Below are 24719 nucleotides of genomic sequence, written 5' to 3'. Positions count from 1 at the left end.
GTGATGAAGTCACACACCTGTAGATTAACTGTAGTAGCTGCTGATGATGAAAACTTTCTCATAATATGACACATACATACACACGTTCAAAAAACAAATACCATCCAGACAAAAATACAAAATCTTTATTTAGATATATGGCATAAGCTGTCAGCATTTTAAGATTTTATGTATGTGACTGCAACTTTTGTGACTGTTTATCTCCCATTATCTCCAGTGCAGCTCACAGTCACAGTCCACAGGCCCAGTCCAAAATAATGTGCAGTGAATTGTGTGTTCAGGGTAGGAAATTGAAGCGAAACTCCTCCTTTGATGGAGCAAAGACAAAGGCTGACGTCTGTTCCTGCGTCTGTCCTTTCAAGTCAGTACCCTGGGCTCTGGTTTGTTGCAGGTTCTCCTTAGCGGCTGGGGTATGGCTTTTGACGTCAGCTCTCCGGTGGAAAACAGACTTCTTTGGAGAATCTGACACGACTTTGACCTGAGCCGATGCGATTTCTGTTAGGATCAAAGAAATCTGTCAATTTACGGGACGTTGATTAAACTTAAAAGTTCTTTAATGAGTCGTTTTTACTGTTCAGATCACTCTCACCGCTCTGAATGAGTTTGTACTGCTTGCTCTTCTCATCCTCCATTTTTTTCCTGTAGTCTCCAGTCATGGCTCTCATCACCTGCCTCTTCTTGGCCAGAGGAGCTTTGGAGCTTCGTAGAGTCTTCAGGGCACGAGAGGCTTCCTCCTCTGTGGGGAGAAAGTATATCAATATGTGTGCTGTATCTGGAAACGCTACAGAGTACACTTTATTTGAACAGGTTAGGTGATGTTGAAGGTAAAAGTCATACTCTGTTTCGGTGTATTCTTCTGGGACCTCATCCCCGATTCCAGCTGCTCGATGCACCAGTCCAGCTGTCTGTTCAGCTGCTCCTCTGCACTCTGAAACACACACAGTCACATTGAGACATCAACTCAACTGGAACCCACCGTGATTTCTTTACAGGAAGTAATTTCACACTGACCAGCTCTGTGTCCTCGCCTCCTTGACTCCCCTCAGCTGAACCTGCCGCAGTCTCTGCGCTATCTGAGGGGTTTTTCTTTGCAGATTTCTTCTTCTTCTTCTTCTTTGCTTGTGATTGCTCTGTCGGCTCAGATGAAGAGTTAGCCTCCTGCAGCGGGGAAGGCTTCTCCTCTTGGACACATTGTTGGACGCTTGAAGAAGAAGAAGTGTTTGGAGTCTCTGTCGTGTCCATGTCTTCCACAGGAGGAATTTGAAAGTTGAAGGCAAAAGCAGAGCCCTGTCCTGTAAAGGATATTTTGCTCGCTGTTGCTTCAGTGCCGTCTGATGGGGATGTTTTCTCTTGAAGTGCTGGTGAGTTGTCGGAGAGGAAGTTAAATCTGAAGGTGTTGTCACTGCGAGTCCAGAGGGGATTCTCAGCTCTGGTGTTGGCAGGAGCGGAGCCGTTTGACTTTGGTTCAATATCTGTTGAATGAACACACACACACAAACATTAGGATCACAAGTCTGGATTCAAGTCTGAATCGAGTCACAAATTTGATGACTTTAGATTCCACAAAAATCAAGAAAGAATTGCAAGTCATTTAAAAGGCGTACCATGAATCAATTCATTTCCTGAATCAACACACATTCCCGCTATTTGTTCCCGAGAAAAACACTTCAAGTTGCAGGAGTTGTCTTCACCTCATTTTCTGCATACCCGCTAGTTTGAACATGAGTAGTATTTTTGTTTGTTTGTTTTTCTTCAGTGTCCTCAGGTAGTTACTTCATCTTCATTTTTACTGTATGTCTCTGTCTTACTTTGTATAATCTCTTTTGTCTGCTTACATTAAACACACACCAAAAAAATGACACACTTGCTGGATTGAGAAAAAAGGTGATAATTACATTTCTTCTGGCTTGTATTTGAAGTATGCATTAAAAACATAATTTTGTAGATAAAAAAAAATAAAGATGATTAACTAACATTTTGTTACTTGGAAAAAATGACAGCAAATATAATTTACATCGTGTACAAAAACTACATAGTGGTCAACAAAAAATAAATTGCAGACTTAAACGATTTGAATCCACATTCTGTTCCTCAAACATGACCTGTAATAGATCGCACACATGCATACAGCAATGCCCATAGGAAATGCATTCATCTTATGATGTGTAATAAAGTCATAATGTACCTATAAACAGCAGCCTCTGCTCGGTCATGCTGAGTCTTCAGTGCTGCAGGTTTTCAGCTGAGAGGCGTCTGTTAGTCTGAACTAGTCAACTCGACGCTTCAGCTTTACAGACATGTTCATCGGAACAGGCTCTAATATAGACCCACGTTTTTAAATTACTTATATTTTCTTGGTTTCCGTGATATCGTGATGTGTTCAGAAACTTACCACCGGACCGGTGTCACATAAGAATAGGTCCGTCTGGTAATATTTCCACTACTGTCGTTCCGCTTGATGGTGTCTTCGTGACCCAGGTGGTTGAGACCTTACGGACTGATGTGAGGTTTTCCAAAGATGAAAAATAAGCAAAGTCAAAGAAAATTAGTAAATACAGACAAAGGTAACCTCGGGTAAACGTGCAAATAAATATGAAAATGTGGGTTAATTTCTTAGTCAGCCTGAGAAACAAAAGGTGGTTTAACTAAAAACAAAAGCAGGTGAAAGCATTATAAAGACAACAGTGAACCAGTTTTTGCAGGTATAAAAAGGCTGTAATCACTGTATGCTAATAACATGACTGGAGAGTAACAGGAAAGAGTAATCTTGTGAATGACAATGACACAAGCTGATGTGTCACCAGGCTGTTGGTGGCTGGGTGCTGTGAGCCATCAGAGGATCAGACTGTGACATCAGTCTGTTGCCTGATGCTTGACTAGTCCCGGTGTTGCCTAAACAGATGTTGAGCTAAGAAAGCAGTAAGGATATTAACAGATTGTCAGCAGAAGCATGATGTTGAATTTGTTTGTGGTGCTCTGCACTAACTCGGATTTTCACACAAATGTCTTGAGGTTTTCTCAACTATTTGTGAAAATGCAGAAACTCGAACGCAGCTCATGCTGTGTGAGTTGTGAAATGCCTGGTTAGTTTCCAGAAAAAATAAACTTGATTTACTTCCTTGGGTCACAACAGGTCTATGATAACTTTTTGTTATCTTCATCATGTTTAAGGCTTTTTGTCATGCTCTTTCTTTGCTTTTCAGATTATAGCCAAATATAGTTTTCAAAACAGCTGGCTCTTGTGCTACAGGTTGTGCCAGCAGGTTAGTTGGGGAGTGGGAGTAGGACTGATTACCCAGGGTCCCAATCAGAAGGGGGAATTATAAATTTTGGTTTTGTTTGCAATGTTTTATGTCTAAGTAGTTAGTGTCCTATCTAAATTAAAATTAGCTGAATGAATCAGTTGAAACAGTTAATTTTGTACAAAAATAGTGGAGGCTCTTTGAGATCCCTCTCACCCCTGTCACTAAACGCAGCTCAAGCAAAGTAAGTAGCCCTTTTACACAGAGATCGCACTCTAGGGCCAACACAAAGTTTTTTCTTTTTGCCTATTTTGTTTTTTTGTTTTTTTTTACACAGAACCAAATGACAGCAGCATCATTTGGCTCCAGTGTGTGGTTATACACTGCTTTGTGGAATCAAAACGGGCATGATAGGCATAACATGTGACACAACAGCGTCATTCTGCAGTGTGACATAAAACATATGCGTCTGCAGCACTTTCTAAATAACAACAATGGTATTAACGTGTCAATAACAATAATTTACTGTCCCTGTTATATGGCAGCTGATCTCATCTTCTGCTCAGAGAGTAAGGAGTTGCTGAATCTCATTGTTTTCCCAATTTGCCAACATTTACGGCCACTATTCTACTTCTCTGAGTTAGCCGCTAACTGCTACTTTTTAAATCTCCCATGGTAAATCGCACACACAATACATCATCAAAACATTGCACCTATGCTGCCCATAATTCCATCTTGTAGACTGTCCTGTTTATACAGAAACTGTTTTGGCATTGTTACTACCTCCTGTGGAGGCTTAAAGGCGAGACCAGTCTGTCCCCCCATTCCGTGATCGTACCTTATATACAGATCGACAAGGCGGAAAAAATGGAGTGATATTCCTAACTTAATCAGACAGTGTAAAAGGGGGTAGTGACTGCTTATGCTGCTGGAGCACTAATATATATTGTCATGTTTTTCCACCAAAAAAAGGGAGATCGGGATGTCAGAAAAGAAGAGAAAGAAAGAATCAAGACGAACGAAAACAAAACGACTTTATAAAAAAAATTTTTTTAAAGGTGTGGTGAGAAAAATGGATCAAAAAATGAGGAACGGGGGCCCATGGAGACTGCTTGGGTCCCAGAATGTGGTGCTACGCCCCTGTGTGCCTACAACTGCATCCCAGACAGGATATCTAGTGTTAATCTTGGCTACAGTTTATCCCCTTTTTGTCATCACCTGCCATTGACAATGCTTTTCTCAAGCCATTACGTAACCTTATGATACTCCTATCTACAAATTACAAAGCATATCGGTTGTCCAATGGGGCAGCATTGTTCTTCCATTTAGAGAAAAGAAAGGGATTTGAAGTCAGTGAGCACCCATACTTTAGAGATCAACTGATAAATCTTAAGAATGAGAAAGATATATCCAAACTGAGCGGACTAAGAAGAAGCAGTTTCGGGTTGATAGATGAATAAAAAACATCTACATGCCTCTATTTAGAAGAAGGCACTTCTTGTTCTTTTCATCTTCAAATGCAGAGGCAGTGTGCTCCTCCTCGTCTCCTCCACTAATCATATTCCGGCAGGGATTTCAGTTTGGACCAATCACGTTGGCTCAGGGGCGGGACACTAAACGTCACTCCTCTCACAATATAAGTACCGCCTCCCTCTCCCCCCGGTCAACAGTCAACCAACGCGTAAGGAGGGGACACCGCTTTCCCGGAAAATAAACACAAAAGGTAACGTGAGAGCGTGAGCGCTTTTTGCTGTATTTTTCTACATTAGATACTAATGGTTATCAACGATATGGTGTATTTTCATTTCTAGGTCGTTAGAAACGTTACAGTACGGTTGGCCCACCGGTAATCTTCGGTGACTTGAAAACAAAACGGCGCGCGCCATAGCCAGTCGGCTAACTGTTAGCTACATTTGATATAATATACAGACTCTACTTAAAGAAACCAATATTATAACATATAAACCTACAAATAAGGTTTACTTTACCTGTATGGTCATATGAAATTGACCTAGGTGACTACAGTGTCTTTATATGAATGTTATTAAGCGTAAGTGGTAGCTAGCTGGCGCCATTTTGCAACGGTCGAGGCTAGCTTTAAATTTGCTCGCTAACGACAGCAAAGAAACGTGTGTGTGTCCCGGAGCTTAATGGTGGCACGGATTTAGACGGGGCTTGTTTTGTTTAATCGAAACTACTTACGTTTCAAACGTGGTTATGCAATAACTTCATATTTAGAAGAGTCTCCTGACCATTCAGCTGCTAACAAAACGTTTGAGTAGTTTCTGGTAACGTTAACGTTCATATTGAAAGTGTATCAGGTAATGTTTTTTTAATAAGGATGTGGGTCATAACCGAGTGTCCATGTTGAAGTTGCTTCAGTGTGTACACTGGCAGTAAATCGATCCAATAGGGATTACAGTATTGATGATAACACGTTACTAAATGAAATTAAATCGCATGTTGACTCATCTTTTGTTGTGTTTTCAGAACCGCAGGTGAAGTATGGCTCGTACCAAGCAAACCGCTCGTAAATCCACTGGAGGAAAGGCGCCTAGGAAGCAGCTGGCCACCAAAGCTGCAAGGAAAAGCGCGCCATCCACCGGCGGAGTGAAGAAGCCCCACAGATACAGGTACACATGTCAACGAGTGCACAGGTTTCTGTGTCACTGAGTGCAGCGTGCAGTTGCTACAAATTATACCACGACTGGATGGCAGTCATACTACATGTATTGTTTCGGTCAGTGTTAAGTGGGTAATGTTAATTTGTTGTAGGCCTGGAACTGTTGCTCTGCGTGAGATCCGTCGTTACCAGAAGTCCACTGAGCTGCTCATCAGGAAGCTGCCTTTCCAGCGTCTTGTGAGGGAAATCGCTCAAGATTTCAAGACAGATCTGCGTTTCCAGAGTGCAGCTATTGGTGCTCTGCAGGTAAGGTGACACTTCATCAATTCACACTTCCTTGGCAAGTTAATCTATTCCAAATCCTTTGTGTAAACGTGTAACTTTTGGACCCCCCCCCCCCTTGTAGGAAGCCAGTGAGGCCTACTTGGTTGGACTGTTTGAGGACACTAACCTGTGCGCCATCCACGCAAAGAGGGTTACCATTATGCCTAAGGACATTCAGCTGGCCAGGCGAATTAGAGGAGAGCGCGCATAAATGTTTCATTTGATTTTATCTTTTTAAATGGGGAGGGTGTGGGTGGGATTGATTGGGGTTTGTTTTGTAAATCTTGAAACTATTACCAGCATGTGTACCACCTAATTTGACATTTGTAGTTTCAGGCATGTTTTCCTTTTTTGTACTTCATTTCACTCTTGACTTTCTCCAACTGTCCTGTTTACTGTAGACTAGAGCTTCATATCCTGTAAATGCTGAATACAAACAATATTCCACTGCCTTTCTCAGGATTGCAAATCTATTTTAGAATCCATACCTTTTATCCTGTGTGTGCATGTCATAGGATTTCTTGTTGTGCTGTAAATAAACTTTCCGCTACCTCATATTCTTGTCCTTTATTTATGGCTGAAATGGTTAAGATATAATGAAAAAAATCAGGTGTCTTGATTGCTCATATACATGTCTTCAGGTTGTATTTTTTTCCTTTGGTGTACAATTAATACAATGTACAAAAGACAGATGATGATGAAGCACCTACAATCAAGGCATTTTAGCTCACGTTCTGATCACTCAACTGAAAATTAACAAAAGGCAATGTATGATCGACACTCTACATTTTTTTTTTTTTTTGCTGAGAAAAGTAGTTTTCATAGCACTGGACGGCTTAACCGCTACATCTTCAGTGTTGTCAGAGCAATGAGTTGGTGCCACAGCCTGAAATACTACAGACACATTTCATAATAAATATAAAGCAAAATATATACACATCTCAAGTCCCATATTTGTTAACTTGATTTATTTCGGACTTCTTCCTCCTGTTCTTCCAAAAGCAAACTGGGTAAATGCTCATACAGCTGCTTCTCCAGCTGCGAGTCAATGTCTGTCTGACTTCTGAGTGCACACCACAGTATGAAGCCGCTGAATATCAGGCTGATGGGGAGGACCTTCCACCAGGGCTGCTCAAACTGTTTCCCCATGGCGCGGTCAACTTTCCAGGTTCTGTGACTGGCTTTGCTGGTGGAGAACTTGATGGGCTCATTGTTCACCTCTTCGTCACCATCTTTGGACTTAGCTGACCTCTGAGAGCTCAGAGCTAGGGACCGTACACCGTTCAGTCTGCTGACAAAGAAACACAAAATACATCAGTTATAACATGTTTACTGAAGTGCTGTGTTAGAGCACAATGATGATATGCTTTAAGTATTTGTATTTTTGGAGACTTTACAGATATAGATGATTGATGCAAAACCCCAAGTTAAGTTTTAAATAGGATACATTGTTTTAGATTAAACTATCCTACAATGTACAGACAGCTAAGTTTAAAATTACCTGCTTCAACAGTAAAATGCTACACAATCCAAATTCCCAATATTATCTGTAATAATGTATCATGAACACAGGCAGCTTTTCCTCATATCCAGTACTTTAAATTTTGTAACTTTAAACATGTTTTGCTGTTAATATTTCCAAACTTTTATTGAAGTAAGGTTTAAAATATAGGACTTTAACATTCTTGTTACTTTTACTTAGAGAAGCTTAATCTTCATTATTAGACTTGTTACACTTTTCATGCAATGTTTAATGAATTTATGATAGTGACAAATCACTTAATTGGACTCAAAAGATGAATTTGTAGAGGATCAACCTGGGAGAAAAAAAAAAATTTGTAGAGGTTTACTGATAAATCGGCCAGGCCTATATATGGATCAATACTATCTAATGGCAGATATATATGTATTTGTGTGTTAATCAGCCTGTAAGTGATGACAAATTGTGGCATACAAGGCAAAGATGTGTATGTGGTAAATTAAAAACAGTGTCTCCACTTTTCAAATGTCACACTTAGAACATGTTTTGATCAGTTCTTAAATAATCAAATTCAGATTAGCAAAAATATCTATGCATCTACAATATAACTTATAAACTTTAAAATATCAATAAAGCTATGGACCTCAACATCTGATATCGGTCAAATTCTGATCATTTTTTATCACACTGTTCACCTGAATAATTAATAATTAATTTGTGTCTCCTGTAGTTGACCAGGATGTAGACAGTGATGGTGCCATCTGGGGACAAATCCTGTAGCTGCTCCATTGACAGTGAAATATAAATCAAACCCTATGTGACTCTGGCAGCTCCCATCACTCTTTAATATAAAAACCCATGATGTAATATGCTGTATCCTGAATATCTTTTATTAAAACTGACACAGAGGTCACTGGGTCACTGTCAGTAGACCAACTCAAAAATGTGTCACCAGGTCCTGAGCTTGTATGGAACTGACTTTAGTGTATCCTGTGTTGTATTTTAAGCTAGTGTGGTAGTTATCTGTCCACCAGGAGAGGACATAAAAGGGTGGTGTGCTGACCAAATATTGACATGAATGGTGAAAGTACTCTACAAACAGAACTGTCCATGACTGAATATCAAACTGTGTGACCTTACTTGTATCACTGTGGTCAGTATGTGTGGTTAACAGCAAACAGCCATCAAACTGTCTCAACATTATAAAAGCAACATTTTTGCTAACAGGCTGCAGCTATTACAATAATGCTGAAATACTTGCCGTTACAAAACAGCCTGTATTTCATGTTAGATGGCAAAATCTGTAAGTTACAGCGGTGGCTGGAACAATTATTACAGTTTAGACCTTTGTCATTGAACCTCACGATGATCACAGAGCCAGCGTGGTTTCACATTCACAAACATAACGTGAGCAGTGACTCACCCAACGGTCGGTGAAACGTTGTAAACAAATGTCCCTCGACTGAAAGCAACTCGTGTCAGACCGCTGAAGACTCGTCCTGCTGCTGGAGACATCTTGGACAATTGGTCATCTTAGGACAGAGAAACTGAGGGTTTTACTTATCAAACGCACCTTGGTTAGGTCATGTAACTCAGCGTTGTGCAACACTGAATACCTTCCGGTGCCGCAGTTGGGCGCAGGCGCGGACCGTTCCACTTTTATGTAAAGGTGATATGAAACCACTAAACAGGATTTTTTTTTCTGTTTAAAAATATTATTTTTGTATTTTATGTTTTATTATTGACATGATATAGGACCAAAAGTTTTAAAATATGTATTCATTTGCTAGAATAGTCGATATGTGGTGGGGAAAGAAAACAATATGGTATCGTTTGACATTTTGTAACGCTTCTGATCATTAGCCTACATGATCTTAATTAGGGACTGTTCGTTATTTATGAGGGGGAGAGATGCAAAATAGGGGAGACATGTCAAATCATTTTTAAGCACTGGGGAGGGACTCATGGTTTTTTTTGTTTTGTTTTGTTTTGTTTTTTTGCCCATGGAAGGAACATACAACTTTAAATGGTTTGGTTGTATTTATATCAAATACCCTCTGAACCCCTAATCCTGTTAGTGGGTTCAAAAGGCATGTTTTCTTTAGAAAATGCCAATAATCACAATTTTTAAACCAGAATTTTCGTGAAATTTTCACAATTCTAACAGTCATTCTACACATAATGTTTATGGAGGATTTACATTTTGCTAAAGAAATTAGCTGTTTGTGTTGGTTATTACTCTATTACTATTATTATTGTTATTATCATTTATTTCTTTATTTTTAATGGTCTTTGTCCTGCATTATCACCAGTCACCTAGTCAGGGACTCTCAGTGAAAAAACAAACAAACAAATAAAGTCACACCCAAGCCACCCTCCCCCTTCTGATAAGTTAAGCACAGTCCCTTAGTAGTTTTTGCACAGTTTTTATAGAAATGTAGGTGTTGAAATATCCATTTTCTTTTTGCTACTAAATGAACCTTAAAGTGAAGCTCAAGATTTAACTCTGAACCTCACTGTCACATCCCGTTTTGGCTTTTAAGAAGCTCACAAGACTCCATAGTATCTGGTGTAATTTCAGTCCTCAGTACCAGCTTATGTTTTAACAATAATAATAGTATAATGTATGTATGTAATAATATAATATAAAGGTACCTTGTATTAAATTCACTGTTTTCTACTGTTTTAATGCCGTGGTGTTGTTGAATTTATCGTCTGAAACATATTTCAGAACCTCTGTGAATTCCCGAGCCATCTTCATCTTTGTTCACCCTTTATATAGTATATCATATATGATGGAAACAATACCACTGTTGCTGAAAGTTCCAGAGGTTTTCTCACCGAGGGTCATTGAAGCAGTCACATTCGTCAACCAATCACAAACCAGAGAGAGATAACCATCCAATCGCGCTTCATCTGGGCGACATCACTTCCTGGTTGAGTTCCCATGCTGGATGTGTGCTTTACGGAGATCTACACGATTTTTCTCAGTTCAAGTAAGTTCATTTGTACATAAGAGCAGTGTGCGAAGATACATGTTTGGTCCATGATTAAGTTTTAGCGGTCAAAAGATTCTATGTGGCCGCCGTAGAAACATATGAACCAGAGTAACATTTGTGTTTTGGGCCGTGAAAACTGTTTACATGTGTTGAACATTCAGTTGTAATTGAGGTCAGTATGTTCTTCTGTTTCTCTGTTTCATGAAATGTTGAGTACATCAAATGAAGCATGCAAAAGCCCCTATTCTTTTCAGTCTGTTGTAGTCCATTTAACAAGCGACTCAACACAGTATGTTCAGTATGTATATCTGCTGTTATATAACGTGCACATGTGTCTGTTTGTAGGACTAAATAATCTCATGGCTAAAGACAAATCTGTGTCAAAACCGCCTAAAAGAAAGACACTGAGCCCAAATGTCAATGAGGTTCATGTGGAAGAAATGATGGACACTAAAGTAAAGAAGAAAAGGAAAAAGATAGAGGTAGAGGTGAGTAGTACAGTCCCCTGTGTGTACACCTGTTTTTGATGACACAATCTGGAATTGCTCAAAAAAACATAATAAATAATGTTTGTTTATTTAATTCAGGAGGCGCCTGTACAGAGTCCTCATGTGACGATCACAGGAGATGATACAAAACAGAAAAAGCATAAGAAACACAAAAAGAAACACATGGCAGAGCAGATGGCAACACAAACTAAGGTAAGCCTTTTCCCTTTGTTTCCTTTAAAAATATACACAGTTACTGGTGTCTGTGAGAACTCAGGTGAACCCTGACGGCTGATTTGTGTTGCTCCAAACAGACAATTCTTTATATGTGTTCGTAACAACCCAGTCTTCAAAACAAGTTGTGTAAAGGTGCTGAAAAACATCATTTACACCAGGTAAAAGGTATGTTTTGGAGGCCAAGTAGGGAGGACTTGACATTTTATTCTTACAGTTGAGTTTTTATTACTAAATTACTTTAAATGGCAAAATAGGACTGATGTTACATTCCAAGTTGCAATAAAAAGGTCTTAAAAAGATGACATTTAATATAAGAAGAAGTCTCCTGTTGGAGTAGGCTCTCCACATCAAGGTAATATAGATTTTGTTAGGTGGGTAAAATATGTTTTGACGCTGACCCTGTTCACAGCAGTGCATTGCGTAGCTTCCATGTTGGTACTCCTGTCTGCTTCTCCAAATGAGGGGTGCACCGAATGCTGCCTGCTGTAGGTAACTGACTATAGATAAGTACTTGTAACACCCCAGCTCTAAACATCCAAACTATCCTTTTAAAAACAGATTAAACAAGTGTTTCCTCAACAGTTTGAGTCCTTGCTTTTACAGTGTCCTTTAATGATGTCTTTACACTGATGGCACAGACATGATGTCATCTGTTATCATTGTGGCCCACTGTATGCACTTGGTCTTTGTTTGGGGGGAGCGGAACAGTTTGTGGAAGAATGTTAGAGTTTAAGTGTGTGGACAGGCTTTGCCTGTGGCATGGTGCATGGCCACATGTGTTTGCAGCTTGTACATAGAAAGATTTCCCAGTGGCTGACCTGTGCAGCTTGGCCCATCTGCTCCTCTCCTGGAGAAGGAGCCTCAGTTTAACCCGAAAGGTCTCCCCAAGGAAGCTGTAGATGAGTGGGTTCAGACAGCTGTTAGAAAAGGCCGCCAGCCTGACAGCATGACCCATGAGGGGGTAGTCCTGCCACAGTGTGCTGCTGTCTGAGTCACCTCTTAGAAGGTGAACGCTTACAAACACGTTCTCCGGGAGCCAGCAGAGGAAGAAGACTAACACAGCTGCTGAGATCATCCGCAGAGCCTTCTGCCTGCGAGGCCTCTGCCGGGGGCCATCTCGTCCCCTCTGGCTCCTCCGGAGCACCTGTGCTATTCTCCAGTAGCACAGACCCAAGATGCAGAAAGGCAGCAAGAAACCCAGCATCACCTCCAGCCACTGAATCTGGGTCACGTTGGCGAAGCAGAAGTGGAGTTCTCCGGCATGCTGGCTTTGAGCTATGGCAAAAGGAAGCACAGTGAGCAAAGACGAGGACACCCAGATGAGGCAGCAGCTGAGGCGTGCGTGCGGCATGCTGCGACCCATGAGGCCAGTCATTGCAACAAACCTGTCGAAGCTCATCCAGGATAAGAAGAAGACGCTGCTGTACATGTTGGCCTGCTGGAAAAGGTTCATGAAGGTGCAGAGGTGGGGCTTGTCGTAATAGCCCTGCTTCAGGTTGAACACCTCGATCAGAGAGTCGGCCACGAGAGTGAGGTCGGCCACGGCCAGGTTGACAAAGTACAGGTCCGGGGCTGTTAAGCGGCCCTTGTGGTGCAGGTTGACCACTAAGATGAGGATGTTCCCGATGAAGCCCACGGGGAACAGGAATATAATGTAGATGCTGGAGAGGAAGAGGCTGATGATATAAAGCTGATGACTCTCTGAAGCTTCCTGCAGAATATCAGAGACGGCTGCCTCTGTGTCATTTGGCCGAACAGTGAAGACTTTGTAGTCCACGTACATGGTCCTGTCCATATTACTCTTTTTGTGTTGATATTGTTTTAGCAGTAGCTTCCCATCAAGTTGCCATAGTGTTTAGTTTTCCAAGGGTTTTGCCCCAGTGAAGACTGTGGTGTCATCTGTTTGCTCTTTCTGTGCTGTGGTCATCTTGGATATATACTGATTCCCACTTTTTGTTATAGACAGAGAGGAGAAATGTAGCAAGTTAACAGCAAGTTTTTATCTTCTCAATACATAGATTTAGTGAATAAATAGACTCTCAGGAGGCAAAAACATCTCTGTACGTTATCATTGAATGGCAGAAAAATTGACAACACTTTTTATAGACTATACATTAGTTGATGCCACGGGTGTGAACTCTATTTATATGTCTTGGACTTGAGTGAGACTCGAGTCACAAATTCAGTGACTTTAGACTCGACAAAATCCAAAAAAAAAATGAAACTTTAACACCAATGACTCGTGACATCACTTGGACTGGAGCCTTTTGACTTTAAAACACTTGATACCTTCCCCCAAACCTAAAGATTTAAAAGTATTTTATTTTACAAGTGTGTCACCAATCAATTCATTTCCTGAATCAGCTAACATTAACGCTATTCATCACTAGTAAGTCAAGACTTAGTTCCCCAGATCCACTTTGTTTGAAGCAATCCGACAGCATCCAATCAAGTTGCAGAACCATAAAGAACCAATGTTGCGTGAATTAGCGGCAATTGCAAAAAAAATCATACCAAAGATAATTTTGTTAGCATACAAAAACTAGGCGGTAGTCTACACAAACTGAATTTCAGTACGCAAAATATGTGGATGAAAAATTATAGATGGAGATGCAACTACTTCCAACAGACCTGTTTAAACAAATAAAACATTTTAAAAGTGTTTAAGATTTTTGTAAATTGAATATATTTATATTTAATATTATTCTGTTGTTGCAATGGCAGTTATATTTGGCAAAGAGGACATTGTGACTTGTTTGGCACTCGAAATTCAAAGTTTAGGACTTAGACTTGAGTGCAAGGACTTGAGACTTGTAACTTACTAAACAATAACTTGGTCCCTCCTCTGGTTGCTCACTTTGGAAATAATTTTGGGCAATTTGGGATTAAGGGATGTTTCTTGTTTAAATATAAGTGATTATACCCTCTCTTTCAAATGTCATATACCATGCCATTTATGATCATTACACATGATCAGTTACAAAACTATGTTTATAACTATATATTTATCATTGTCTTATAGCTCTGCTGTGGCTGTTTCTCTCGAGGAAAACGTCAGATTTGATGCAGTTTTCTTCTGTGATACAAAATCACAGTTTTAGCAGGGTGTCTACACGTCCTTAAAAGTCTTACCATGTCTTGAATTCAATCTTATAACAATAATGTCTTAAAAGTCATTAAATAGTCTTACATTTGAATTTGTGAGGGGTTAACTGCACACATTTTATTTAATGTCATTTATCAATCTTTTAATTTCATTTTGTGAAAATGAGGGCAACATTTAGATTTACTTAACTTACTCTAATAACCATATTCCTAAATATAAACACGTACCTCTGCACAAGACCACATATATATTACTTGCCTGCCATGTTTTCATGATTTGTCCAAAAATCTGTCCTAAATTTGGTTAAATTGTGTCTTAAACAGGACCGAAAAAGCATTCAATTTAACTGTCGTAACCCGGAGACACTCTGGGTAAGGTGGTCTGGTAGTCTGGGGTTGTAAGACACCAACCATAACCGACCAGCCACTGACCCTGTTTTATCTTTCTCTCTGTTGTCATTTAAATAACAACGACATAAAATGCCCAGAAATTCTTTTTTTAAATCTGAAAACTACAAGAGCCCTGCGATAGTCTGGCGACCTGTCCAGGGTGTACCCTGCCTCTCGCCCAATGTAGCTGGGATAGGCTCCAGCCCCCCCGCGACCCTCAAGAGGATGAAGCGGTTAGAAGATGAATGAATGAATGAATGAAAACTACAAGACAATTAAAGTCAGTAAAGTCAGTGCTTTGATATAAATAATTTTGTAATTCATATGAAAAAACCTACCTGAGTTTTCTTGCACTGCATTGCTGTCTTCTTAATCCTTCCCGTCTGTGTGGTGGTGACTTTGAAAGCAGGTGTCACAGTAAAGTGTTGTGGTGCCGCCCACCACTTACAGCAAGAAACACAAACACACAATGCAGGCGTGCACACAGACACGATTCATAGTTTTTCATTCAAACATTACGTTTTTCGTCATGGCTTCACTTCAGTTTATTAGCAATATAGTCTTTAACTTCATTATAACCGTACTTTGTTAAAGCTTTTTATATTCAGTACTTAATTGACCTTTTATTGTACTTTATTAAACTTTATTGTAACAGTTTATTTAATAGTTTAGTATTTTAGCAATCTACAGTGGTTTAGAGGAGATTTTAAAATCTGATGATATATATTGTGTAGCAGGATGTAGTCTGAAAATGGTGCAGTATTATTTATAGGCCATATCGTCCACCCCTATTTGACACATTGTGTACATACTTTTAAAAATGGAATAGAGCGTTCAAATAGGAAATTGGCTTTTTACTCTGCATCGCTCTGGTCAGCCAGTGTGGTCAAGACTGAAATACCTCAACAACTACTACATGGTGTGTGGTGAAGTCGTCACATTGTACACCCCCTATGTATTTTTGTATGGGCTTATTTTACTGCATAAAAGATTTTGTCCAGTTAGGACACAAACCAACTTGTCAGCACTGAAGCGTAAACACGACTATGATTGTAGAATGTTCAAATATATAAATATGGGACTCGGGGGAATTAAAGCAAAGACCGACAAACAATGTATTTACACAAAACAACATGGTCAGACAATGATAGTCTCACTTCAGCTTTTTTTTTCCTTCAGACTTTAGCACCACCCTTTACTGTGCTTTTTGTTTTACTTTACAGGCGCCTTTTTTGAGACTGTAGATAAATTTGATGTTAACGCTGTAATGCATCAACTTCTGCTATGATTTCACACAGTGTGAATCAGGTCTGACATTTTACACGACGCCAACGTCTTGTGCAATCCAGTTCCTGTTTTAATTTTCCTACTGGTCCCTGGTTTAGTGCCACTCTGCTGGCACTGATGTAATGTGTGATCCATGCAGGTCAGTTATTCCTAGAAGTGGTGCCCATCAGTTTCTTGAAAGGAGTTTAAAGTGTCGCCTGTCTGGCTTGTTTAGTTTAACAGCTTTAAAATAATTTCTTGGAAAATACTGACACTGTTGGCCCTCAGCTTAGGATCTGACTTTTATTTTTCCCTGACTAAATGTTTCCTATGTGGCGTTCTGGGAGTCGCAGAAGTTTTCCAGGCATTTTGTCTAAATGGGCTTTTGTGCAAATTGTGTTTATGCAAAACAGAGTCTGTTCTGTGAGAGCAGGTTCAAAAGATGTGAGATTGCACCCACTACCAACAGTACATCCTTTTTTAATTGTCTTATTCATGGTTGTTGATTTTTAACAACTCTATAAGTTAGTATTGCAACAGTTACAATAAGGACTGTACATGTAGCACAATTCTGAATACGTACAGCACAACATTTATTTTTGCAAAATAAAAATGTACAATAAAATAAAGGAGAAATACATGCATGGAAAAGCATTTAAATTGTCACTTTAGAGAAATAGAAAGCATTTTAAGAGTTAGATTAATATTATGTTTAATACATCAAGTTTCAAAAGTCTTTATTTTGATGCATCAGAGGAGTTTTGTGCTCACAGATGAGAGAGTCTTTGTCCTCTATGACTCAATATCCTGCAGGGTGTCTGTAATCTCAATATGGGGAGCTATGATGTTCCTGTTGGGCTGCGTGCGCCCTGGGCTTTGACAGCAGTCCCTCAGCTGCCTGAACACCCCGTGGAGACTCTCTCGACATGGCCTGTGCAGGAGCAGCACGAGTAGGAGGCTGCCGCTGCTCCCTGAGAACAGTACAAACTCAGCCACGCTCAGAAACGCACGCTCGTGATGGGTCAGCCCCTTCTCTCGTTGTGCCAGTTGTGCTCCTCTCACCAGCGCCACGCTGTAGAAGAGCTGGCAGATGAACATGACCACGGTCACTGCCAGGAACACAGGACCCTCCTCGGAGCCGGAGAGGAAACGTCCTTTAGATTTCCACTGCCGGACACAGCCACCTATCAGAAGTCCCATTTGGAGGATGTAGGGAATCAAAAAAGCCAGGCACAACCTAGCAGCTGCGTAAGACACACCAGCTTGGACTGGATCCATAAAGCACCTGCCTTTCTCCTGTAGACCATCTCGGGGTCCACGAAGCCCGGCCAGGAGCAGAGAAATCAAGATAGAAGTCAGGATCACCAGAGCCGCACAGACCCAAGGCTTCCTCAGCAGGGCGTGGGATGGTGGATCCAGTGTTAGCACGTAAGCCATCAGCACTAAGACCAGCAGACCGCAGAGACAGGCCGTGTTGATGGTAAAGGAGAGAGCAGCACAGCCCAAACCTGTTGCGAGCAGGTAATGAGGTCTGTAGGCCACAATGTGAAGAGAGAGGAGCAGGAGCAGCAGCTGGAGGCTGCAAAATGCCCAGAGCAGGCAGTCGAGCCAGGCCAGCCGCCTCTGGGCTCTGTAGGTCTGGATGAAGCTGTAGATCAGGAAGCAGCCGGCGATGAAGCCGAGCCCAGCGAAGAAACTGTAGAAGTAGTTCGCCCTGGAGGTGATGTCATTGGCTGAGATTTCGTCTAACTTGTTTTGAGGGGAGAATGCAGAGGTGGGGTTGTCCATTATGATGGCAGCGGTGGTGGCGTTGCCCACGACAGTGGGACTGTCGGTAAATGGAGGCGTGGTGCTCATCTCAGTGGTGAGCAAGTCCACGCTTTGAGTAGGCTGGAAGTGAAAAGAGAAAACAAATACTAATGACATCCTGTCCTCCTCAGCATCACCCTCAACTGTTAGTCAAACATTTCCTCCCACCTGAATGTGGTGAACTATCAGCAGAGTTCAGATAATGTGGGTGCAATTGTTAATCATCTGCTGTCTGTACATTGATTGCTCTTTTAGTGCGCAAAGGAACAACCATATTTGAGTAGTTAAACACATTTATCAGCTGTGTTTTATACATTTCAAACTGTGTTTACTGTCACTCAGCCTGTGAATCATTTACTTGGGTTTTCCACAGGAACATACTCTTTCAACATATGTGCATTTCCTTCCTGAATTAACTCAAAGTTGGGCTGAAATTTTAGGTTAGCTTGAAGTCATTATTATAGATCCCTAAAATACATGCAGTGCTGACTAGATATGTAATAATGTTTTCTTTCTAAAGTATTTTCTACGACAGCATGTCCCCGTTGGCCAGTCTTTGTCTGTTCCTCTTTGAGGAACTGCCTGCTCAGTGAAAACACATGTTTCCACTTACCATTTTTGCTTTCGTCACCCGCTCCTCTCCTGTTGTGTATCCACCAGCCCCGACGCTGCCAATCGACCCAAAGCTCCTAAAATGATGCTCGTCGCATGGACACAGCCGCTCACTGTGAAGCACTTTATATATTTCTGTGGGCAATACCCCGCCAGCATACTTTCAGAGTGACTTCGTGGCCATGTGATCAAAATCTTTCCCTCCCCTCCCTCTTTTTTTTTTTTTTTCTACTTCATCACCCTGCAGACAGAGCACTGTTAAATCAGAGCATACTGTGTCCCTTGTTTAACTTCCCCAGAGAGTTAAATGCAGTCTTTAAGTTGTGCTGTGGTAACTGCCTACTGCTGCTGCAAAATGACTTTAATTTGGTTCTTTATTTCTCCTCAGAAAAAGTTTAAACAAGTCTTTTGCAGAGCTTCAATTATTCTGCAGACAAATGGGGAGCTAGATACTCAGTTTCACCCTGTTACTAAGTAAAATATCTATTTCTCCGTCATGAAACTGCAACACAATTTCTGTTTTCGATTCAAAATTCACTCACACAACAGCTGCTTTGTTCTGTGGCTCCTCTGTGTGATTGGCCAAAAAACTGACTTGACAGGTGGTTATTTTTAAATCATGCATGCTTGTGCTGTGGTTCAGAGCAACTGTTTTGAATACAACTCTGAAGGCATGTTGCGCACCACGGTAAACTTCACCACACACTATAAGTGCGTGTGATGCTGACCTCATAAAGCTGTAGATTCAGGAAACGTCCCTCAGAGCTGCAGTGCAACAGGAAGTGATCTAAACTCAAAAAGTGCTTTAGCTGTCTCATCTGTATGCTGCAGCGCAACAAAATGTCACATTTATGTTACATTTTACTGTAGAAATTAAACTCTAGATGCATTAGGCATCTAGCATTAGCTCTGCACTGACCAGGAAAACTATAAACTACTGAAAACCAGCAGGAAGTGGCTGTTCATTACACAAAACTAAATCATTTTTTCAACATTTTTCTTATCATTCAATCACTCTCAGCGTGAGTTATTTAGGGATGTTTTGTAAATGGCTTTACATGAACACAGAAAATGATAAGGGTCTACAAAGGAAGGCCTGTTAATGTAGATAACTCCCATGAGCCTTTGTTTTGCTTTGGTGTGACAGAAATCAGATCCACCCCATTGTCTGGGGAGGACAAACGAGGTGGAGGGAGAGGAGGACCTAAGCCCCGAGGAGAAGCGGGTCCTGGAGAGGAAGATGAAGAAGATCCTGAAAAAGGAGGAGAAGAAGAGGCTCAAGGCGGAGGGAGAGACTGAAAAGAAACCTGAAGCATCTGGACCCATTGCACCTCAGCAGGCCTTAGACTATCTCACCTGGTAAGAGCCACTCTCATGTAGTACAGGACAGGTACATTGCCACCTGCCTATGATGTCATCATGTCTAAGAGAAGAAACGACACGTCCAAAGCCCGTGGATATTAATTAAAGGAATACTTCACTCCCCAAATGATAATTTGTGTATCAGTTACTCACCCTGTGTTATGTTGAATTTGTGAAGAAAACATTCTTTCTCGCATGTCTTTACGCTGAACAAAGAATCCAAAACTGGAAAAAAGTCTTGATGAATTGAAGTCAATGGGGTCCACGTCTAACAAAAGCAAAACTACATCAAAATATCTGTTTACAAACTCTCACACAACTCATGCAGTGTAACCCAAGTCCAGTGTATCCAGTGGTATTCTCAATACTTTCCAAACATGTGTTTACTAAAACATAACTGAAACTGAAACTTAGCGATGCCCTCTTTAAAGCCAGACTCCATTGGAAAAAAACAGTAATTTTACCTTGCAGAACACAGGAGCTGCTTTCTTCTTCTTCTTTCTGGTATTGTGTGACTTTGGTGTTTTATAGGGTCAGTTCAGACTCAGCAAAGCAAAACTAACTGATGGAGGTGGTGGTAGACCAGCAGCTCTTGTGCTCAGCGGGAGAAAATTACTGTCAGTGGAGTCTGGCTTTGAGGAGAGCACAGACATGTTTCACTTTTGAGTTTAGATGTAAACACTAAAGCTCCAGTGAAAATGCATATTTTTGGGAAGTACCTTCATCCAACTGGATAAATGAGACTGCATGAGTTCTGAGGAGTTTGTAAACCAATGTTTAAATTTAGTTTTGCTGCTGTTAAACGAGGCCCACTTTAACTTCAATTTATGGTGAATGTTTATTATTTTTAGATCATTTGGGAGTTGAAGTATTCCCTTGTGCCATGATATGAATCCAGTTGGCCACAAGTGGTTCACAAACTACCTTTTTAAACCTGTTGCTGATAGTAAAATATGACATACTTCCTCAGTAACATTTTGTAGCACCATTACACGAAATCAGGAACAACTGAACAATGTAATGCAATTCAGTACAGTCCTCACAGCAAACACAGCTTTGGTTATGTTGGTTACATGTGTTGAATATGTGTCAGAGAGGTGTTGCTTTTACTCTTGGGTAATTTTTGAGGGTGTTATTTGTAGTGGTGAGTTTGGTGAGTGAATTGAATTAGATCCGAAGAGGAAATCCCACACATTGTACACATAAAGTTCAGTATACTAGTCATAATGAGGACATGTGTAAAATATCTTCTGTGGCTCTTAAGGATCTTTGTGAAGTGTGAGAAAAATAACCCTTGTGGTAGATCTGAAACAGAAAGCCTGTGTTGCAAACCTGGGGCGTTGAGTTTGAGGGTCTGATGAAAGAGCTTATCAAGTTGCGCTGTGGGAATTGTGTGATGCAGTGTGTTTGACATTGACCCATATTAGGGACTGATATTCAGTATATCTCCTCAACTGCTTTGATTTTGACTTTTTTTCCCCCTAATTGCTCTCTTGTGTCACCAAAGTGCGACATTAGATCTTTTCAAGGTCTAGGTCCTGTCCCTTGTTATGTGTAGGAGGACTGAATGCAGCAAACACTTTGAAGCAAGCTAGTATACTACTACAGACAACAAACTGCAGTATGAAAAAAATAAACCCCTTTCTTGTAATTTCAATGTGCTCTGGTTTCGTCTGTGCAGCTGGGCCAACAACCGCACAGAGTGGAAGTTCCAGAAGACGAGGCAGACGTGGTTACTGCAGCACATGTTTGACCCCCAACAGGTAAAATGAATCAGTGCGAGCACTCTGTGATGATGATGATGATGATGGGGGATTTTTCTTTGCCGATGTTCACAGTGAGGGGGTGTTGACCTCAGAGTGATGTCTTCCTGTCTGATTAGTTTGTGAGTTACACCCACTCTCTTATCTCCAGTCATAGAGTATAATGACAAGTCTGTTTTTAGTAGCATTTTGTAAATATAGCATGGTCGACGCTTTTGAGGAACAAAAAGGTAAATTTATAAAAGTTGGTTCCAGTGTATTAATATTAATGAACTGCCCTTAAATTTATTTAAAGATGCTCTCTTGTGCTGCCTTTTATAATTACACAATATACTACTGTTTACTATGTTTATTGAATACTACATTAAGATACAAATAACTACTACTGTTTAATTATGCCTCTTGCTCCCACTGCCTTTCTCTTCTTTCATCCATAGCCTTTCCCCTATCCTGTGCACAAGCAGACACAATATTGTTATGTTTCTCGGCCCGAACCAATTTGTTTCCTATTTACATAGCCACCGTGTTTTTTTCCCAGTGCATACACAGCTAGTCGACCATGAGGAGATATTTGCTAAATTTGACAACAGTGCACACCAGACTGATATGATTCAGTAATGATACTCAGTGTTTGTCTGTATTAATATAGAGAAGTAATCTAAATATACCAAAATATTGTGCAAAAAGACAAAACAGAGTAACATGACATATACACCGATCAGGCAAAAGATTAAAACCACTCGTAGGTGAAGTGAATAGCCATGAAGCCGTGAATAGAAAATAAACCCCCTCATGGCAATGGAACGTATCGATGGCAGTGGCCTTCTAGCAGGACAGTGCACCATGCCACATTGCAAAAACTACTCAGGAATGACCCGAGGAACAGGACAAAGAGCTCAAGGTGTTGACCTGACCACCAAATACCCCAGATCCCAATCTGATCGAACATTTGAGGGACGTGCTGGTACCCTCAATCCACGGTGGGTGCTCCTTGGACCGGACTTGGCTCTGGCCTGTTAGGGCATGGACACAGGATCTCTGGAGGGTGTCCCTTGGTGTCTGGCACCAGGGCGTTAGCTTTAGATCTTTTGAGTCCCGTGGGTTGTGAGGTGGGGTACCAACATGTCCCACAGATGTTTGATCAGATGGGGATCTGGGGAATTTGGAGGCCAGGTTGACGCCATGAACTCATTGTCATGTTCCTTCGACCTTTTCCTGAGGAGTTTCTGTGGTGTGGCATGACACATTATTCCGCTGGGGGGCCACAGCTACTGGGAAGCAAAAACATGACATATGAAACTTTAGAAACTTCGAGATATCTTATTAGAATAACCAATTCCAGTTTGTCTGATATTCCCTGGCTTGCACACATAAACTAAATAAAAAAAATATTATTTACAAAAATAAATCTAAACAGACAACAGAATTCAAGCAACACATTAATTCAACAAACTCTATTTCAGATTCCAGATGAGAAGTTCTCTGTGCTGCTCGAGTACCTGGAGGGGCTGCGCGGAGCAGCCAAAGACACCACAGTGCAGAAGGCCTTAGCTCTGGTTGAAGAGTCGGGACAAGCACCAGAGGACAAGGATGTCCAGCAGAGGGCGCACAGAGCCAGAGAAGTTATCCAGCTGCTCTCCTGAACCCACCACCATCAAACAAAGGCATGAAGCCCACCAGGAAAAGACTGAGACATGTTGGTTGGTCAGTGGACTGATCAATCACCCTGGTGTCACACTAAAACATGTTGTTTTTATATGTAGTGTTTTGGACTGGTCCTTCAGGGAAAGGATGTGTTTTGATTTAATGACCAGTATTGCTCACATTTTTAATTTAAATGTGTCTAGGTTACTGTTTATTCTCCATTTCTTGACATTCTCTGTGTTCATTGTTGCCAGGTAGTAATCAGTCACCAAAATCATTTACATAAAATATGAAATCTTACAATGGGGTTGACTCCATCTGCATTCTTTTCCAGGTTAGCAAATTTGGAAGTTTGCTAGCAAACAATTCCCAAAGAAGGCTTGGTTCAGTCACGAACATTAAGCAGGCAAGGGGTGGTTTATATGTAGAAACGTCATCCTGCAGAAACCTCCGTCAGGTCACGTGGGAAAATGTTTTTAGAAAGGCTTTGGAAAATAGCATTTTGGTGCTGCAACATTCATACTTTGATGAAATTTGCAAGTTCGGATTTGAATACAAAAGGAACACTACTGCTACAGCTACAATATTATACAAGAAACCACAAATAAAAAATAAATAATGGGCCTGCCTTTTAATTACTATTCAAAGTTACGCTGCAGCTTTTTCCAGCTCCAAATGTAAAGAAGTCTCAGTTTCACCTTTCTGGACAGATGAGAAGATGCAAAAGAAATCTGAGAGACTGCTGGAGTTAAAAGTCTCAGGAATGCTTGTATTCGAGACATGTTTGTGCGTGTCAAAGCCCATAATCTGTGAAGTCACTGATGAAAATAACTTTTCTCATCCACTCAAGGTACATCAGCATGATAAACAGTTTTGTTCCCCTCCTCCTTCCAGCCGAGTAGTTCATGCTCCATACATGTGTGTTTGTGTTTATTTACTTATTTTTGAGGTTAATGTAGACCCATTCTGAAACTGTGGTTATAATCTCATAGGAATTTTGGAATTTTTCTATATTATTCATATAGCCAGGCATTGTTGTGCCCATAATTAACATCTCATAAATGCCCAAAACAGATATACAGTAGTTATAGGAGCCAGTTCTGGCTGCAGGATGGGGGAGAACGTTCGCCACCAGCACATGTTCTGACCCTAACTCAGACGGTAAACTTAAATGTCAAGACAAACAAACAACACAATAAACCTATATTTACTATTTTTTGCATTACTGTTGCCTTTTGGTCCACATAAAAAAATGTCAGTTATTTATAAATAACCTGCCCTATTCATTAAAACAACAAAAAATCCAGTCATACTGTTGTAGATGTTTGCTGATAGTGTCTGCAACTAGGCACAAGTCCACCAACCAAACACAAAA

The 24719-nt window shown here is 40.7% G+C and overlaps 6 protein-coding genes across 8 annotated transcripts; 2 read left to right on the top strand and 4 right to left on the bottom strand.

Moving 5' to 3' along the window:
- Window positions 1–103: 103 nt before the first annotated feature.
- Window positions 104–2538, bottom strand: lg20h8orf33 (linkage group 20 C8orf33 homolog). The gene is made up of 5 exons (XM_049563007.1): window positions 2186–2538; window positions 1012–1472; window positions 838–928; window positions 590–736; window positions 104–495 (listed from the first exon to the last, which is right to left on the bottom strand). Exons 1-5 carry the CDS (start codon window positions 2211–2213, stop codon window positions 278–280), a joined length of 945 nt encoding a protein of 314 aa, XP_049418964.1. The 5' UTR covers window positions 2214–2538; the 3' UTR covers window positions 104–277.
- Window positions 2539–4838: 2300 nt separating this feature from the next.
- Window positions 4839–6744, top strand: h3f3d (H3 histone, family 3D). The gene is made up of 4 exons (XM_049563010.1): window positions 4839–4965; window positions 5733–5875; window positions 6018–6171; window positions 6272–6744. Exons 2-4 carry the CDS (start codon window positions 5748–5750, stop codon window positions 6398–6400), a joined length of 411 nt encoding a protein of 136 aa, XP_049418967.1. The 5' UTR covers window positions 4839–4965; window positions 5733–5747; the 3' UTR covers window positions 6401–6744.
- Window positions 6745–6933: 189 nt separating this feature from the next.
- Window positions 6934–9286, bottom strand: lg20h16orf91 (linkage group 20 C16orf91 homolog). 2 transcript variants are annotated; one of them, XM_049563008.1, is made up of 2 exons: window positions 9093–9286; window positions 6934–7480 (listed from the first exon to the last, which is right to left on the bottom strand). In XM_049563008.1, the coding sequence occupies exons 1-2, from the start codon at window positions 9182–9184 to the stop codon at window positions 7147–7149; spliced, it is 426 nt and encodes a 141-aa protein (XP_049418965.1). In that variant the 5' UTR covers window positions 9185–9286; the 3' UTR covers window positions 6934–7146. The 2 variants fall into 2 exon arrangements, with proteins under 2 accessions (XP_049418965.1, XP_049418966.1); XM_049563009.1 differs by having other exon boundaries at window positions 6934–7477.
- A 1301-nt stretch (window positions 9287–10587) lies between these two features.
- LOC125880758 (uncharacterized protein C7orf50) lies at window positions 10588–24701 on the top strand. Of its 2 annotated transcripts, none has more exons than XM_049563474.1 (6): window positions 10588–10665; window positions 11014–11156; window positions 11256–11369; window positions 19723–19934; window positions 21619–21700; window positions 23164–24701. In XM_049563474.1, exons 1-6 carry the CDS (start codon window positions 10617–10619, stop codon window positions 23341–23343), a joined length of 780 nt encoding a protein of 259 aa, XP_049419431.1. In that variant the 5' UTR covers window positions 10588–10616; the 3' UTR covers window positions 23344–24701. The 2 variants fall into 2 exon arrangements, with proteins under 2 accessions (XP_049419431.1, XP_049419432.1); XM_049563475.1 differs by lacking the exon at window positions 10588–10665 and adding an exon at window positions 10707–10840.
- Window positions 11780–13188, bottom strand: LOC125880527 (G-protein coupled estrogen receptor 1-like). Its single transcript, XM_049563084.1, has one exon. The coding sequence runs from the start codon at window positions 13186–13188 to the stop codon at window positions 12040–12042; it is 1149 nt and encodes a 382-aa protein (XP_049419041.1). The 3' UTR covers window positions 11780–12039.
- On the bottom strand, window positions 16689–18917 carry LOC125880754 (uncharacterized). Its single transcript, XM_049563471.1, has 2 exons — window positions 18577–18917; window positions 16689–18044 (listed from the first exon to the last, which is right to left on the bottom strand). The coding sequence occupies exons 1-2, from the start codon at window positions 18577–18579 to the stop codon at window positions 16947–16949; spliced, it is 1101 nt and encodes a 366-aa protein (XP_049419428.1). The 5' UTR covers window positions 18580–18917; the 3' UTR covers window positions 16689–16946.
- Window positions 24702–24719: the final 18 nt, after the last annotated feature.

The sequence above is a fragment of the Epinephelus fuscoguttatus genome, linkage group LG20 (genome assembly GCF_011397635.1).
Source record: "Epinephelus fuscoguttatus linkage group LG20, E.fuscoguttatus.final_Chr_v1".
Classification (NCBI taxonomy): domain Eukaryota; kingdom Metazoa; phylum Chordata; class Actinopteri; order Perciformes; family Serranidae; genus Epinephelus; species Epinephelus fuscoguttatus.
Note: the sequence above shows the minus strand (reverse complement) of the source record. Positions and strands in the feature narration are given on the sequence as shown.

Bases quoted from the DNA above. Each gene is read 5' to 3' on its own strand.
- lg20h16orf91 (XM_049563008.1), bottom strand. From the start codon at position 9,184: ATGTCTCCAGCAGCAGGACGAGTCTTCAGCGGTCTGACACGAGTTGCT. The intron at 7,481-9,092 runs GTGAGTCACTGC...TTTCTTTGTCAG, and splicing joins AACGTTTCACCGACCGTTGG to CAGACTGAACGGTGTACGGT.
- h3f3d (XM_049563010.1), top strand. From the start codon at position 5,748: ATGGCTCGTACCAAGCAAACCGCTCGTAAATCCACTGGAGGAAAGGCG. The intron at 5,876-6,017 runs GTACACATGTCA...AATTTGTTGTAG, and splicing joins AAGAAGCCCCACAGATACAG to GCCTGGAACTGTTGCTCTGC. The intron at 6,172-6,271 runs GTAAGGTGACAC...CCCCCCTTGTAG, and splicing joins CAGCTATTGGTGCTCTGCAG to GAAGCCAGTGAGGCCTACTT.
- LOC125880527 (XM_049563084.1), bottom strand. From the start codon at position 13,188: ATGGACAGGACCATGTACGTGGACTACAAAGTCTTCACTGTTCGGCCA.
- LOC125880758 (XM_049563474.1), top strand. From the start codon at position 10,617: ATGCTGGATGTGTGCTTTACGGAGATCTACACGATTTTTCTCAGTTCA. The intron at 10,666-11,013 runs GTAAGTTCATTT...GTCTGTTTGTAG, and splicing joins CACGATTTTTCTCAGTTCAA to GACTAAATAATCTCATGGCT. The intron at 11,370-19,722 runs GTAAGCCTTTTC...TTGGTGTGACAG, and splicing joins AGATGGCAACACAAACTAAG to AAATCAGATCCACCCCATTG.
- lg20h8orf33 (XM_049563007.1), bottom strand. From the start codon at position 2,213: ATGACCGAGCAGAGGCTGCTGTTTATAG. The intron at 929-1,011 runs GTCAGTGTGAAA...TGTGTGTTTCAG, and splicing joins GAGGCGAGGACACAGAGCTG to AGTGCAGAGGAGCAGCTGAA. The intron at 737-837 runs GTATGACTTTTA...TTCTCCCCACAG, and splicing joins GAAGAATACACCGAAACAGA to AGGAGGAAGCCTCTCGTGCC.